Source organism: Myotis brandtii, unplaced genomic scaffold (assembly GCF_000412655.1).
Source record: "Myotis brandtii unplaced genomic scaffold, ASM41265v1 scaffold45, whole genome shotgun sequence".
NCBI classification, from domain to species: domain Eukaryota; kingdom Metazoa; phylum Chordata; class Mammalia; order Chiroptera; family Vespertilionidae; genus Myotis; species Myotis brandtii.
The window spans coordinates 6,893,262-6,909,605 of record NW_005367209.1 but is presented as its reverse complement, the minus strand read 5'-3'; the positions used below and the strand labels follow the sequence as shown (position 1 = coordinate 6,909,605).

Here is a 16,344-nt window from a genome sequence, read left to right as displayed (position 1 = left end):
TCCACAAAACTAAATTCTGAACGGAAAAACAAACTGCAGCTACAAACAAGTCGTTTTCCTGAAATGGGCCCCGGTAGGAAAGGCACCTTTCCCCTCAGAGGGCAGCAGCCAGCCCCTGGAGGGGCTCCCCCTCCCTCCCCACCCACACACACCCACCTGCCAACCCTCCCACAGCAGGCATCTGACCGAATTACAGCCTGTCTGGGGGGCAGTGACTGCTTTGTATGGGTGCGGGAGGGGACAGGAGTATGACGACAGACAGGCAATCCATCAGCAGATGTCAGCAATCACTTTATTAAGGCTCCACGCAGTCTGCCAGTTGGAGGCTGAGTCATTCACTCCACTTTTGGGTGACACTGAAGGCAGAGGCTCTCTGAGACCCCGAGCCACACACAACCGTGCTCCACGCACATCCACCCTGCAGGATGGTGGGGAGGCTCCCTGCCCCACATGCACACGCTCCACGCACATCCACCCTGCAGGATGGTGGGGAGGCCCCCTGCCCCACTAGCACACGTGTGTGTGTGTGTGTGTGTGTGTGTGCGCGCGCGCGCGCGCGCGTGTATGCAAATAACTTGGGGGCCCTCAGCAGGGTGGGGCTGGCTGAAGCAGGCCCTGGGCTCTGGCAGAAAGGGGGGTGGCAGGGAGGTACAGGAGGGCAACAACATCTCCCCCAGCCCTCCCAGCCCGAAGTATGGCTTTGTTATCCTATTGCCACTTGAGCTGGAGTGGAGTGGCCCCTCCCCCACCCCTCACTCCAGGCCTGTGCTACACTGTGGGAGGCAATAAAGGGAAAGCCCTTGGGAATGGAAGAGGCCCCTCTGTGCCTGGGACTTGGCCAGATCTCAGGGAGCTATGACCCCCACTTCTGCTCCTCCCAACAACAGGTCTTCTTGGGTTGAGGCCAGTCACTCAGAAGTGGACCCGCAGCACGTCCTGGCTGGTGAAAGGCTGCTGGCAGGCTGTGCATATCATGGGCAGGGAGCGCTGCTTCTCACCCAGGCAGGGCCGGCACAGGAGGTGGCCACAGGGAAGCTGGTACACGGGCTCCTTTTTGAAGTAGGGAGAAAATACTCTTTTGCAGGAGGCACACTCGGGACCCAGGACACTCCCAGGCTGCTCTGGTAAATCAGGGAGGAAAATAGGACAGGGTTAGGGAGAGCTGCGCCCAGTCCAGGCTCCATCCTGGAGGCAGGGCACATGCCTGGAGTGGGAGAGAAGCTGCCCCACCCTCTACCCCTGCAGCAGTCTGGCTGCACCCCTCCCTAGGCCACCTCTGGCTGATCTGAGAGCAGAGGTCCAGGGAGCCGGGGAAGCTGGAAGGCCTCCACAAGATCATCAAATCTTGGCGTTCCCATAAATGCTCAAAAAGAGCTGGCTTCTCGGGGGAGCCAGGTAGCGCTGGGCCCTTCGTCCCAGTCTCCCGAGATGCACTTTCCCTTGGGACAGGCTCCCAAGGCAAGCAAAGCACAAACTCACGCTGACAACCTTGATAAATTACAAGGTGAGGTGTGACAAGAAAAGGAAAAGGCAGAAAATGCTCTTGTGTGTCAGGGTTGGGCAGGTCAAGGGGGTAGAGAAGTCACTAGAGAGCAGAGCTGAGGTCTGTTGGCAGCAGACCTGCCAGCTGAGCCTGGGGCCTGCTTCTCTTCAGCCCTGCAGCCTGGCAGCTCCCCTCCCCAGCCATCATCCCCTTCCTGTGCTGCTGGCTTTCTCTCCTTCCACACTTCCCAAAGGGACTCCTGAATGAGCGCCACAGTGGGCAGGTGCCCACCACCCCCTGCCCCAAGCTGCACCTGTTCTTCCTTCTCTCATGGCCTTGCCTAAGGAGGCTGTTCTTTCTCTTCCAATCCACACACCTCTGGAGAGGGCAAGGATGGCCTCTTAGGGAAGGGCCATAGGAATGAAAAGAGGCCAGCCATGCAAAGAGTGAACGAGACAGCAAGGACAAAGAATGGCTGGTCCATCAGAGAAAGAAGACAGAGGGGTGTGAGGCATGAGCATGGCTCCAGGTGAGATGGCAGAGCAGGGAGGGCAGGGGCTGGAGCATGCAGGACCTCACAGGCAGCAGGAGTTTCCATTTATTCCAAGTTCAATGGGATGCGATGGGAGAATTCTAAGAAGTGGGAGAGAATGATCTAGCTTCCATGAGGATGACGGGCTATGGCAGGGAAAGCGTGGCTGTTAGGAAGTAGCGGGGCTGCCACAGGAGCCTGGAGAGCACAGCAGGAAGGCAGTGGAGCAGAGGACACGCTGAGATCTCCTCCGGAGGAGTATGAACAAGACTTGATGACTGAAGGAAAACTAAGGATGGCCTGCATGTTGTAGGCCTGACCAAACGGTAGATGCTCCTCTTGCCCTAACCGGTTTAGCTCAGTGGCTGGAGCGTCGGCCTGTGGACTAAGGGGTCCCGGGTTCGATTCCGGTCAAGGGCATGTACCTTGGTTGCTGGCACATCCCCAGTGGGAACCATGCAGGAGGTGGCTGATCGATGTTTCTCTCTCATCCATGTTTCTAACTCTCTATCCTCTCCCTTCCTCTCTGTAAAAAATCAATAAAATATATTTTTTTAAAAAAAGATGCTGCTCTTTGCCCTCAATGGTGTGGGAGGGGATGTGGGTGGGAGAACCTTTGGAGCTGTTCTCAGTTAAGTTCACTCAAGATATCCGTGAGTTTTCCACGTGGAGGCGTCAAGAAGCTGTTAGGGAGGTCGGGGTCTGAGTTCCAGGAAAGATCAAAGCTATAGGTGAACATGGGCAGTCACTGGCCAGTGGGCTCTCACTTGGGTGACAAAGAGGACAGAGAGAAGAGAGTCCAGGACCAGAGTATTGAAGAGGAGAGTCAACAATGGAAACTGAAGAGGGATCATTGAAATGGGGAGAAAAAGAGTGTAACATCTAGAAGGCCAAGAGAGAAGGTGTTTCGAGAAGGGGCGTGCTCGCTTCGGCAGCACATCTACTAAAATTGGAACGATACAGAGAAGATTAGCAGGCCCCTGCGCAAGGATGACACGCAAATTTAAATATGGAAGTGTTCCATATTTAAAAAAAAAAAAAAGGAGGGGCTGATCAGCCACATCAGATATTGTGCAGAGGATCAGTGACCATTTTATTTATGGACGTGGAAATGCTGGTCATTTGGACAAGACAAGTTTTGGGGAATGGTCAGGATGGAAACAATCAGAGAGGAGTTTGGGACGAAGGCAGAAGAGATGACCTGCGGTCCAGACAGCAGAGGAGAGCCTGGTTCTGGATGGGCAGGAGGAAGAAGTGTGCGCCTTACCATTAGCCCCACCAGGTTTCATCTTGGAGAAGGTGCCCCGGCATCCCAGTCGGGCCCTCTCACTTTATATCCTAATCAATTCCAGTATCCAGTGCGGTCCCAGGTTCATTTTAGGCAAAAATTGGCTCAGTAAGCTACCACTGTTCTTTTCTAAGACTAAGAAAATGTTAATAGGAAAGAATGAAGGTGACATACTCAACCCCAAACTTCACACTTACATAAAAGACCCCAGAGGTCAGATGGGAGACAAACTAGATAAGAAAAATAAACTAAAGAGGAGAAACAAACGAAAGTCCTCAGGACAGAACAATTAATAATAAACCTTACGTAAAAAAAAACACAGCAGGGTGTCTACGTCCACAGAATTACTAAGAGTTGCCTAAAGAAAGCTCTTCTTGTGAAGAGTCAAACTTCACAGGCAGCCTGTCCGTCAGCTCCCCGCTGGAGAAGGAAAGAGGCCTGGGTATTGGAGCTAAGAAGCTGGGCATGAAGGGCCAGAGAGCCCCAGGGTTATGGCTCAGCACCCCATTCAAGGACTCCAAGGAGGTGGACGGGACCCATGTTACCCGGGCCAGTGCCTGCCCTCCAGGAAGTGCTGGTCCTCCTTGTGCCGAGGTGTCGGAGCTGTCCCCTGGTCAGCCGCGCCGTGAAGGAGGGCATGGAGCCAAGGGTAGATGTCAAGGCAATTTCCAAGCTTTGTGACAGCTTCTGCTCATGGGACTCTGGCCCTGTTGACAACAATATCCAGAGAGAGGTTTGGCAAAAAAAAAAAAAAAAGACCAAAACACCAAGTCCACTGAGGTCTACAAAAACAGCACTTCCAACTCTAAACAGACACAAATGTAAGGAAAGTCCTCCGATGTCCACTGGTGGATTGTGATGGCAGAATACATCACAATGGGGACCCTGGCAGTTGCTACCCACCCACACCACACAGCTTTCTGGATTCCTGGGCTCTGTACCAGCTTTCCTCCTCTGGGACAACTGCTGGGCAGGTCGGGGCCACCTTGTGGCTCCCCTGCAGAACTGCACCCTACTTTCTGAAGGCCTCCCTGTGGGCCAGGAAATGACTGCAGCCAGCAAACATGCAGCCTTGGACCCCTGCTCTCCCTCCCCAGCAGCCTTAATCCGCTCTTTCCATCTCCTCCCTTCTGGAGACCCCGCTGCTCTGCAGGGATGCTGGCCTGCACGCTCTCCTGTTGGGTAAAGCAAAGCAGTTATTACTGAGTGGGACAGGAAGATCTCTCTGTCACTGCACCATCGAGGGCCTTCTCTGTGTGGTCTACAGAAAGCCAAGCAATGGGCACAAGATGAAGGCCATGGGTGGAGGGGGCAGCTGCCCAAGGAAGGACCCAGACACCTGCCTGGTTCACAAAACTGCCCCAAGTGGAGAGGGAATTATTTTGGTCTATACTTTATAGGACAAGGACATCAGCTTGGAACCTTCAAGGATCACTGGTCAGCATGGTTCTGTGTCACCAACAAATCTGCCAAGGCCAACACCAATGGAGACCTCCACAGACATCCAGGTCTAAAAACCTTTCTCCTGGTCTCGCCCATCACACTTCAGATGCTTCCAGGAGTTTCTGGGGGTCGTGTTAACTGTAATTTACACTCAAAAACAGAGACACAGGTGTAACCTTTAAGTACGCTACTTGCACAGGATTTTTAGAGTAAGAGAGGAAATTAAAAGAATAAAATCTATACTGATGAATTTTCATAAAGAAAAAGAAAAGATTGTCAAAGAGCTAGCTCCCAAAGCACCAGGCACTGATCATCACAGGGAATAATACCAAACATGTACAGAGTAAATTATGTACCTTGGGTAGTGTGTTCAGTGGTTAGAGCACCAGCCTGAGCACCGAAGGCTTGCAGGTTCAATTCCCGGTCAAAGGCACGTACCTGAGTTGCAGGTTTGATCCCAGGCCCAGTCAGGGTATGTGCGGGAGGCAACCAGTCAATGTGTCTCTTTCACATAGATGTTTCTCTCTCTCTCTTTCTCTCTCTCTCTCTTTCTCCCTCCACACTCCCGCCCTTCCACTCTCTAAAAATCAATGGAAAAAATATCCTCTGGTGAGGATTGACAAACAAACAAAAACAGTGTAAGTGATCTGAATATTAAATTGTTCCAGAGATTAGAAAAAGAAACTTCTAATTTGTCTTATGAAGCAAATAAATCATCCATACCAAACCTGAACAAATATGGTGCACACGCGCACACACACACACACACACACACATTACAGTCCAGTCTCACCAATGAATGCAAAAATCCTAAATAAAACACTAGCAAACAGAATCAAGCAGCCCATTAAAAGAAGCAAGACCAAATGGAGTTTACTCCAGGAATTTAACAACAGTTCAATATTAAGAAGTCTGTCAGTGGGCTTTCTCACATTAAAAACCTAAGGATAAAAAATTACAATTGATACTGAAAAGGCATTAGACAAAATTCAACCACCAGTCTTAGATCAACACAGTGACTAAAACAGGAATAGACGGTGTGGAAGAGGATCTGAAATGATCCGTGAACTCCACCTCGGGCCCTTGGATCCCCCCTCCCCTTAGAGTGAGCTAGACTTTAGTGACTTGTTTTTCACAAAATACAGCAAAAGTGATGGGATGTCATTTCCATGGTTAGATTATTCAAAACCAACTCCCACCTTGTTTGCACACCCTTGTGCACACAGCTGCCATGCTTGTGCTGCCCTTGAGGCCCACATGGCAAGAAACTGAGTGTAGTCTCCGCTCACCAGCCAACAAGGAAGTGAAGCCTCCAGGGCCACAGTTCAGCAGGGAACCGCATCCTAAACAACCATGTGAGTGAGCTTGGAAGGGAATCCTTCCCCAGTGAAGCCTTGAGCTGACCACAGCCCCACCAGCACTCTGACAGTAGCGTGGAAGAGCCTGAAGCAGACAATCCAGCCAAGCAACACTTTGATTCCTGACTAGAGGGGCTGTGAGGTGTGACTGGGTGGCACTTTAAGCCAGTAAGATTTGGGGTAATTTCAGCTGACAAGGCAAAAACAAAGGGCAATGGTGCCAAGTGTCACCTGGGAGGAGTAAAGATGACAACCGGCATGGACATAGGGCGGTGGGTTACCTGTTGAGCAGTCCATGTGTGTCAGACCAAGCTCACTGGCAGCTTTCATTTTCTTAGCAGTGTGCTCTGAGGTAGTGGGTGAGACCAGGCTTGTGGTAGAAAAACCGGAAGCATTTACATCAAGGCTACTACTGTCTGGGGCATCCTCAGCCTGCTCCATCTTCCTTTTCCGAGATGGCAGAGCAATGGAAGAAGGGGTCAATGCCAACGTAGTCTGTGCTCTCCCAAGCAGGTGGCAGCCAGGGATGGAATGCTGGAGCAGGAAATGGTCGATCCGGGCCTTCAGGGAAGGGTGAGGCAGGGGCTGGGAGTGTGGAGTAAAGGCTACCCCTGTGAAAGGGTCACTGGGCACTCGGCCCCATGTGGCTTCACTGCGGTTACACTTCTCCAGTGTGGCCTGGTCGATGACCTTGCCTGAGGGCAGGAGCATGGGGCAAGGCATGATCTCCAAGGTGATGGGATCCAGGAACTCCTCAGGCACATCCTGAAATACCTCAGCCAGTTCCTGCAGGCTGGAGGGAGCCTGCTGGCCCCCAGACTCACCCCCAGGGTCACAGTCACTCTCCATGGGCAAGGCCAGTACCTGCAGAGCCGAGTCCTGGGAGAGGTTTTTGGAGGCAACCAGCAGGACACTATCTATTACCTCCCGAGAGCAGGTTTTGGCGGGCTGACCCCACACTTCCAACCGCTTGATGCAAGGGATTCCACTGCCTGTCACGTGGGTGATACAGATCTTGAGATGGGCCACATGGTTAAGGGAGAGAGGTCCTTTATTCCAGAGCTCCTGGGCCACAATAGTAGGGGAGGGGAGTGTGGCTTCTATCGGGCCAAATGGTGGCCTGGCCTTGAAGCCCCTGTGGCTAAACACCACCTGGTTTTGGTTTTTCAACAACACTTTGCCTACCAAGGTGAACGCCTCCTTGTCCGGAACGGATGGCTCAGCTGGGCCCAGTGTCTGGCACTCAGAGGTATTCCAAGATGCTCTGTTGGATAAGGTGGACGTGTACATTTCCAGGCCAGTTACATTTTGGCCTCCCCCAGCTGTGAGGTCTATGTTAATCCTACAGATTTCCACACTGAAGGGAAAGGAAACAGTCACATAGACTGGTGGCTTAATAAAATACTCCGTCCTAAAACCACGACTTCTCTTTGTGAGGTCTTCAGAGATGAGATTTTCTACTTCATAGCCATCAGCTGATATCTAGATTTAATGACAAATATGAGACAAATTGATTTGATGAGATCCAAATGAAGACAACTAGTTTCCAAGAATTTGCCACTTCTAAGAAAATTTTTTAAAGAAAACCTGAAGTTCCTCATTTTAAAATTTCCTCTATTACTTCAAATTCTCCTGTGTTGTTTTTTTTTATAGGCACCCAATATGAGGACAAAACGTATCCCCCAAGTACTGTCTATTCTTAAAAAATAGGAGCAAGAAAACTTTGCCCAACCCAGCCAAAATCCCTTGAAAATAACATCTCTGTGGAAACAGGGCATATAAATTGGTAGTTTTTTATTTCAGAAAATGAAAACATGCATATTTAGGGGGGAAAAAGATGTTCATTAAAGTTCTCAATTTTGTATTTGGACTACCCATTACAACAAGGTCCCTAGGAAGGCATAACAAACAAGCTTCTTGTAAATCTATCAATGATGGAACTTGGTTTAAAAAAATGTGCGCACATGGACAAAGATCACAAAATATGATGGGAAATTTAAAACGGTGCATGTGCAAAAGATAGGATTGTAAATAACCTCTTCATCTTTTAATATTTCTAATACTTGTTATAACCAATAGAAATTTAAGATATCTTTGTCTGAAGGAGCCACCTTAACAATCTGGGAACCTAAAATAGTACGGTGAGTGCAGAAACTCCAAATTAAGGGAGGGGTTCAATTCTCCCCTTTGAACTTCCTTATCCACTGCTCTGAGCTGTGGAAACACACCCTCCTTGTACAAAAGGGGAGGCAGATTAATTCATGTAAAGAACAAGGAAGCCCTAGCCAGTTTGGCTCAGTGGATAGCATGTTGGCCTGCCAACTGAAGGGTCCCGGGTTCAATTTCGGTCAAGGGCACAAGCCCGGGTTGCAGGCTCAATCCCCAGTAGGGGGTGTGCAGGAGGTAGCCGATCAGTGATTCTCTCTCATCATTGATGTTTCTATCTCTCCCTCTTCCCTTCCTCTCTGAAATCAATAAAAATATATATTTTTAAAAAGCTAAGGGATGTTTTTTTTAAAAAAGGAACAAGGAATAAAGGCAGTAAGACAAAAAAAAAAAAAAGAAGAAGAAGAACAAGGAATACAAATAAAAAATACAAGCCATTATTCCTAGCATTTGAAATGATAAGAACAGGGGGGTGAGAAAGAGGAGAACGAGTGTCTCTAACCGTAACTGACTTTGAGTAAAATTAAAATTTATCATCACAATGAATACGAATATCCACAAAATGAGTCACAGCTCACCTTGCAATGGAACTGTCTGACTCTAGAGGTGCAGCCTAACCCAATCTTATCTCAATACCATCTGGTGGAATCTAAAACAATGAGGTTTGTGAAAGCACATTAAGCCTGACTTAAGTTCACTATACAAGGCAGGAAGTGGGGGGAGAAAAACACATGAAAAACAGATATAGTGAATTTATTTATGTGTATATACTTCTTTTGTTTACCTTGTTGCATGAAATTCTTGGTCTGAACTGTGGGAGGCAAAGATTTATTACCATCTTTGTGGCTGAAAGGATAGCTTCCAAGCATCAGAAATAACCTTAAATAAAAAATAAAACTTGGTATTAGACAAGTTAAAATTCAATTGCAAACCTTTAGGAGTGGATTCCTAAGAGAAGAGAATCAAACAGGGTAACAACAAAAACTTTCAGAAACACATCTCTCCTGGCCTATCCTCACTTTCTTTTTATCTGACATGTGATGCTGGGGGATTGTGGAGGAGACTGCTACTGCAGACTGAGCAGGATGCCAAAGATGCTGGTTCTTGGGCTGGAGCTCTTCTAAAGACCCAGTGGAGGCAAGGGACAGTCAGCTCTACCGGGGTCTCCCCACAGGAAAGGTAGGGCCTAAAGTGGCTGAGCTCAGAGAAAGAACAAGCCTACTTACCCTGAGGGTTTCGAATGGGAAGGGTCACAGAAAACAATCATAATGGTACTAAGCATTATTATTTAACACTTCAATGCAATTACATTTTCTTTTTAATATATTTTATTAATTTTTTACAGAGAGGAAGGGAGAGAGATAGAGAGCTAGAAACATAGATGAGAGAGAAACATCGATCAGCTGCTTCCTGCACACCTCCTACTGGGGATGTGCCCGCAACCAAGGTACATGCCCTTGACCGGAATCGAACCTAGGACCTTTCAGTCTGCAGGCCGACGCTCTATCCACTGAGCCAAACCGGTTATGGCGCAATTACATTTTCTTATTAAAACAAAAACAAGAAAAGTAAAAAAATATTATTGAGAAATAGAAAATGTTAGGGTTGGAAAGCAGCTTAATAGGACAGCTAATCCAAATAGTCATTTTAATGACCAATGCCCAAGAAGGGGGAAACAAGTAAAGATGGTCAAAAGGTACAAACTTCTAAACATAAGAGAAATAAGTTCTAAAGATATACTGTGCAGTATAGTGACTACAATTAACTATACTAGTATATTTAAAAACTGCTAAGAGAGTATATCTTAAAAGTTCTCAACACCATAAAAAACTATGTGAAGTGATGGATGTTAACTAATTTATTACAGAAGTCATTTTGCAGTATATAAATAAATCAGTTGAACATCTTAAACTTTTACAATGTTATGTCAGTTACAGTGCAATAAAATTGGAAGAAAAATATAACCCATGTCCAATAGCTTTCGGTACTCTCTGTAGAGGTGTAGGGAAGCCGCTAGGAACATCCCTTCCAGTGGCAAGCTTGTCCAATGGATCTGAACTCCTTGAGCAAGGCCAGGCAGCCATTCTATGCTTTACCATCTGGTCAACAAGACCATGAAAAGCTCTGTTACCCAATAGGGACAGAGCCACCCTCTGGGGTCTTTGTTGTCATGATCAGTAAGTCCCCTTGCAGAGGCCAGGCATGTGGGGTGTCCTGTAACATTTTAGTGGGCAGTTTCTGCATAGTGAAGATCTGCCATGGAACCTTTAAATATTTATCTCAGCCTAGTCCCTAAAACAGTTTTACCTATAAACACAAAGTAAATTTAACATGGTTTTAATAAATGCTAAATTTTCTAGGAAGGGAACTTCCATGTAAGTCATAAGAAGATTATACTTTGTTTTGTTCAGATCTTTACCAAGATGTGTTTACCATTTCTGAAAACCACATCACTGAGAGTAATGCTAATACACTTGACAGTCTGCATCTGTCTACATTCTAGGTGATTCTACATCTTGGTAAAAGCTTCTGATTATTTCTTTATGCCTTCCAGTATGGTCATACCTAAACATTTACACATGAGAATACATTTTATTATCACAATTAAAAATTTTTCCTTTAATCTGCAGAGGTATCTCCTTTTAAATTCATATTGATAATGTTTCTTCTATTATTTTTTTCGTAAGTGTTGCTAGAGGTCCATCAATTTTATTAAATTTCTAAAAAATTATCCTTTACATTACTATTACAGTATTTGTCCGTGTGTATATATATATGCATGTGTTTATGTATATATACTAGTAAATATACAGGATGGGGCAAAAGTGGGTTTACAGTGCTCCCATGGAAAATAATCCAGTATAATAAAAGCATAATACGCAAATTGACCCAGCAGAACAGCGGAATGACCATCCGGGTAACCATCCAGGACCACGCTATGACACACACTGGCGCCAGGCCAGCCAAGGTGGGTGCGATGCAATTGGTCGGGGCCCAGCCATCGCCCTATGATCGCCCCGCAGAGGGAGGCCCAGGCCACTGGCCGGCAGGGTGATCAATCGGGGGGCTCCATAATCGCCCCAAAGAGGGAGGTGCAGGCCACTGACCAGCTGGCTGCGGTGGGTGGGTGGGGCCTCCTGGGTCCTGGGTGCCAGCAGGCTGGAGAAGGACCTACTCTTGCATAAATTTCATGCATTGGACCTCTAGTGTAATAATAAATAATATAAAAATAAACTGTTCCGTGTACTCACAACTGTAAACATACTTTTGCCCCACCCTGTATGTGTGTGTATACACTGCCACAGGGAGTTCTCTATTACCTTATTTGCCTTGATGGGAAAGGCTTTGGTAAGGAAAAAGAGATAGAGACTTTGCTGTAATATAAAAATGCTGAGAGGTGGCTAATATTAATAAGACAAAGGACCACTAGTCTGCAATAATCTCTACCCCACAGTCCACATCTTAGGCCTTTTTTTCTCTTCCAGGGGGAAAAAACAAATTCTGGCAGAGGTAGCAATGCCAATTACTTGAAGTATTAATTCGATTTCCTAGTGGGAAGCACCGATTTCACCAACATTTATATTCTTCCTATCTCCTTGCTATTTTCTTGGGCATTTCACACTGTGATCTTTTTTTTTTTTAAAGATTTTTAAAAATTAATCTTTTGAGAAAGAGGAAGGGAGAAAGAAACATTGATGTGAAAGCAGAACATAGATCAGCTGTCTCCTGAACTCCCCCTACAGGAGATGGAGCCCACAACCTGGCATGTGCCTGACCAGGAATCGAACCAGCAACCTTATGGTGCATGGGATGACGCCCAAACAACAGAGCCACGCCGGTCAGGGCACACTGTGGTCTTTTAACTTTAAATTATTCTACATGTCATGAAATCAATTTCTCTGAGAACTTAAATGCTAAGATCAGAGCAAGTTGGGCAGGGTCTTTTTGGAGCCATGACAAAGAGCTTTCCTGTGAGTATAAAGTCAAATGAAAAAAGTCTTTAAAACTTATCTGAGTACCCAACTCAATATTGTAAATGGTAGCATGAGATGGAGTTGCCTAGATGTGACTACCCTCAGGACAACTGCCCTTTGCCTTTAACCCCTGACACAGACACCTGATTCTGTGATTGGACTTGAGAGATGATCAGGATGAGAGGGGTAAGGCTGAACAAAGGGCTTTCAAATGTTATCTCATAACTTTCAAAAATTCCACCTCAGACACCTGAAAGGAAAGAATCTGATTGCCCCACCAATCAATGAAGTAATTTAAAAGGTCTTATCTACACAGTGTCTCAGCAAACCTTGTCTTCTAGTGAATCATCAGACAAGGACCCTCTAGTAATAAAAGCATACCACATACACAAAATGGCTTAGAGGAGGCTACCAGGGATTCTATTAGATTTAAATCTTACCAACTGGTTAGCCCTAAAGTAAGTACTAACACCCTTATTTTGCAGATGAAGAAACTTGAGGATCAAAGAAAAGTAAAACTGGGACTCATATTCCAACCTTCCCAAACTACCCTCGTTACTATCTACTTGGTCACCATTTACCTTGAAGGATTTGCCAGGAAGTTATATGGATATCTTACTTTTTCTTTTTTGCTGTTACTTAGGTCAAGGTTTGATATAATTCTTTTTTCTTTTTTTTTAATCCTCACTCAAGGAGTTAGGATATTTTTTCCATTGATTTTTTAGAGAGAGTAGAAGGGAGGGGGAGAGAGATGGGGAAAATGAGAGAGAGAGAGAGAGAGAGAAACATCAATATGAGAGACACATCGATTGGTTGCCTCCCGCACGTGCCCCTGCAGCCCAGGTACATGCCCTTGACCGGGAATCCAACCCATGACCCTTCAGTCCATGGGTTGACGCTCTAACCACTGAGCGACCGGCCAGGGCAGTATCATTCATTTTTTACAAATCAATTCTTCCAAATTTAATATTAATGTGGCTATGCTCTACTATGTAGGAATTTGGAAACCTTGACTGCCCTTTCCAACATGTGCTGGATCAAACCTTAAATTGTGTTTTAAGGAAATCTTTAGGTAAGCTAGCCTTCTAGTATCTTACCTCATCAGAGGTTAATTCCATTAGTTAACTATTAAAACATTTGAACCTATATCTGACAGAAACAACCTACTTGTTCTACACAGTACTTACCGAATCTAATTTTAGAGAATATTTATGGAGACTGTTCAGTCCATCCACGTGAAATTCTTTTTATTGCCAGCCTAAGTAGCACTTCATGCCTCCTTGCCTGGCCTCCCTGGTGACTTGTGCATTCATATTCCAGACTTCTTAGCAGTGTGGACCCTCAACTATAGCAAAAATAAACACATTGATAAAAATTCAGTGTGGCCAATCTGTGGAGTCACAGGACACCAGGGTAACACAACACCTCAGCTGAGAACCACAATTTTAGTCTCTACAATGTATTACTCCATAGAGCTGCCCCCCTCAGAGTGCACTGAATTACCTTCATGTCTATCCTAGCCATAACTGTCACACATTCCTCCCTCCACTGCAAATGCTCGTTACCAAACTGTTAGAGCTTGCTTCTATGCGGCCCCTTAGCAAGGAGTTCAGTAAGAAACAGCTCTACGAAGTCGGGCGCTGTTTGCTGCATTAGGTTATCAAAATGATAATTCTCTACGCAGCAGTTATCTTCTTTGGGGGAACCATGAGAACACTCTGGTCTCAGTAGTAGGAACAGCTGTTTCTTCCAATCAACTCGATATTTTATGGTATAAACATGAATTGTATAATTAATCATGATCATTTCCTTACTTTGGCTGCTATAACACTCAGAATAAAGTCTGTGGTCCATCCCTCAAATTTATCTTTACCTGAATTCTTCACTTAATTTTAAGTCAGTTTATACTGTGAAAGCTCCCCTAAAATAATTTTGGAACAGGACGGTATATAAATAATAAACCATTTTCCTTTTGTTGGACATTTACTAGGTTGTTTGCAACTTTATCCTATTACAGTATTAGGATAAAAAAAATTTAAGTAGATGTGTGTCTTAGTACAATTGACTTTTCTAAAGGGGTCCTACATGTTTCTTGTTAAGCTTGCTATTTATGGATAGGATTCTTTTATCCCATTAATTTTTCTAACCAGTTAGTCCTATATATAGGGAAGCTTTTCACTTTGGTATCTTCGTTATGTGTTCAGTTGTCTCATTGAACGAACTCATTGGTTTTAACAGATTTTTGGTTATTTTGGAGGCTTCTACAATGTCAATAATAATGAGAGCCTTTTCTCAAAATGGTGACTCTTATTTGTCTCTCATCTTATTACACATAGCTAGAACTTCCAGAATTATAAGAAATAATACAGAAAAAAAAAACAAACCAAGATGGCGGCATACGTTAACGCCCGAGTTTGCTGCCTCGAACAACCACTTCAAAAATACAACTAAAAGACGGAACGGACATCACCCAGAACCACAGGAAGGCTGGCTGAGGAGAGACTCTTCAACTAGAAGGAAAAATAACAGCACACCGAGGCTCAGAGGAGGCGCAGTGTGGAAAATACTCAGGTGCGGAGGTGCGCGCGCAAAGCGGGCTGGTGGCTGAGAGCGCGGTTGTCGTTTTCGGTCAGGGGGGAGTCTCAGACTCTGAGCTCCAGATACGGGCGAATCGCTGGGGACTCGGACCCAAACGGGAGAAGCGGGAGTGTCTGGCATCAGTTGGAAGGCAGCTTTCTCTCCGAGGTTTGCAGCGGTTCCTGGGGTTCTGAGAAGCAGAGCCTCTGGGAACGGGACTGAGAGCGGCCATAACTGCTCCCTCCACCCGCCCTGTTGATCCCGCCCCGCCCAAGCCCTGCGCAGAGCCATTTGCCAGATCGCCTCAGGCAAAGGCTAGATTAGCACCTCCCCAGAGGACAGAAGTTTTCCGCGGCAGACACAGCTGATTCACACAGCCAGTCGGCCTGGTGGTCAAATCCCTCTAGTATTAACTACAACAATCAAGGCTCAACTAGAACAAGACTGCGCACAAAGACCACTAGGGGGTGCACCAAGAAAGCATAAAAAATGCGGAGACAAAAAAACATGACAGAAATGGAGGATATAGAGCTAAAAAACGCAATTTTGAGGGCTTGCAATAAACTTTTGGAGAGCTTCACGAAAACTAATGAGACCCTCGATGCTATGATAAAGAAACTAGAAATTAAGCATACACGCTCTGAAATAAAGAATATTACACCCAATAGCAGACCAGAGGAGCGCAAGAATCAAGTCAAAGATTTGAAATGCGAAGAAGCAAAAAACACCCAACCGGAAAAGCAAAATGAAAAAAGAATCCGAAAATACGAAGATAGTGTAAGGAGCCTCTGGGACAGCTTCAAGCGTACCAACATCCGAATTATAGGGGTGCCAGAAGAAGAGAGAGAGCAAGATATTGAAAACCTATTTGAAGAAATAATGACAGAAAACTTCCCCTACCTGGTGAAAGAAATAGACTTCCAAGTCCAGGAAGCGCAGAGAACCCCAAACAAAAGGAATCCAAAGAGGACCACACCAAGACACATCATAATTAAAATGCCAAGAGCAAAAGACAAAGAGAGAATCTTAAAAGCAGCAAGAGAAAAAAAGTCAGTTACCTATAAGGGAGTACCCATACGACTGTCAGCTGATTTCTCAACAGAAACTTTGCAGGCCAGAAGGGAGTGGCAAGAAATATTCAAAGTGATGAATAGCAAGAACCTACAACCAAGATTACTTTATCCAGCAAAGCTATCATTCAGAATTGAAGGTCAGATAAAGAGCTTCACAGATAAGGAAAAGCTAAAGGAGTTCATCACCACTAAACCAGTATTATACGAAATGCTGAAAGGTATCCTTTAAGAAGAGGAAGAAGAAAAAGGTAAAGATACAAATTGTGAACAACAAACATGCACAAGTGAATAAGTGAATCTAAGAATCAAGTGAATAAATAATCTGATGTACAGAATGAACTGGTGATTATAATAGAATCAGAAAGGGAATAGGGAATAGACTGACTATTCTTGGGGGGGAAAGGGGAATGGGAGATGCAGGAAGAGACTGGACAAAAATCGTACACCTAT

The 16,344-nt window shown here is 45.6% G+C and overlaps 1 protein-coding gene across 7 annotated transcripts in view; it reads right to left on the bottom strand.

Moving 5' to 3' along the window:
* Positions 1-706: 706 nt before the first annotated feature.
* The window catches only part of UBOX5 (U-box domain containing 5), a 39,873-nt gene continuing 24,235 nt past the window's right edge, over positions 707-16,344 (bottom strand). For 2 of the 7 annotated variants that reach the window (XM_005874709.2, XM_014546506.1), the window contains exons 2-6: positions 13,432-13,589; positions 9,055-9,149; positions 6,386-7,586; positions 3,849-4,010; positions 707-1,121 (exon numbers count right to left, since the gene is read on the bottom strand). In XM_005874709.2, the coding sequence (XP_005874771.1) occupies positions 913-1,121; positions 3,849-4,010; positions 6,386-7,586; positions 9,055-9,108 (1,626 nt within the window). In that variant the 5' untranslated portion in view covers positions 9,109-9,149; positions 13,432-13,589 and the 3' untranslated portion in view covers positions 707-912. Of the gene's footprint in view, positions 1,122-3,609; positions 4,011-6,385; positions 7,587-9,054; positions 9,150-13,431; positions 13,590-16,344 lie in introns of those variants that run through there. The other 5 variants (XM_005874710.2, XM_014546507.1, XM_014546508.1 and 2 more) reach the window with 4 other exon arrangements.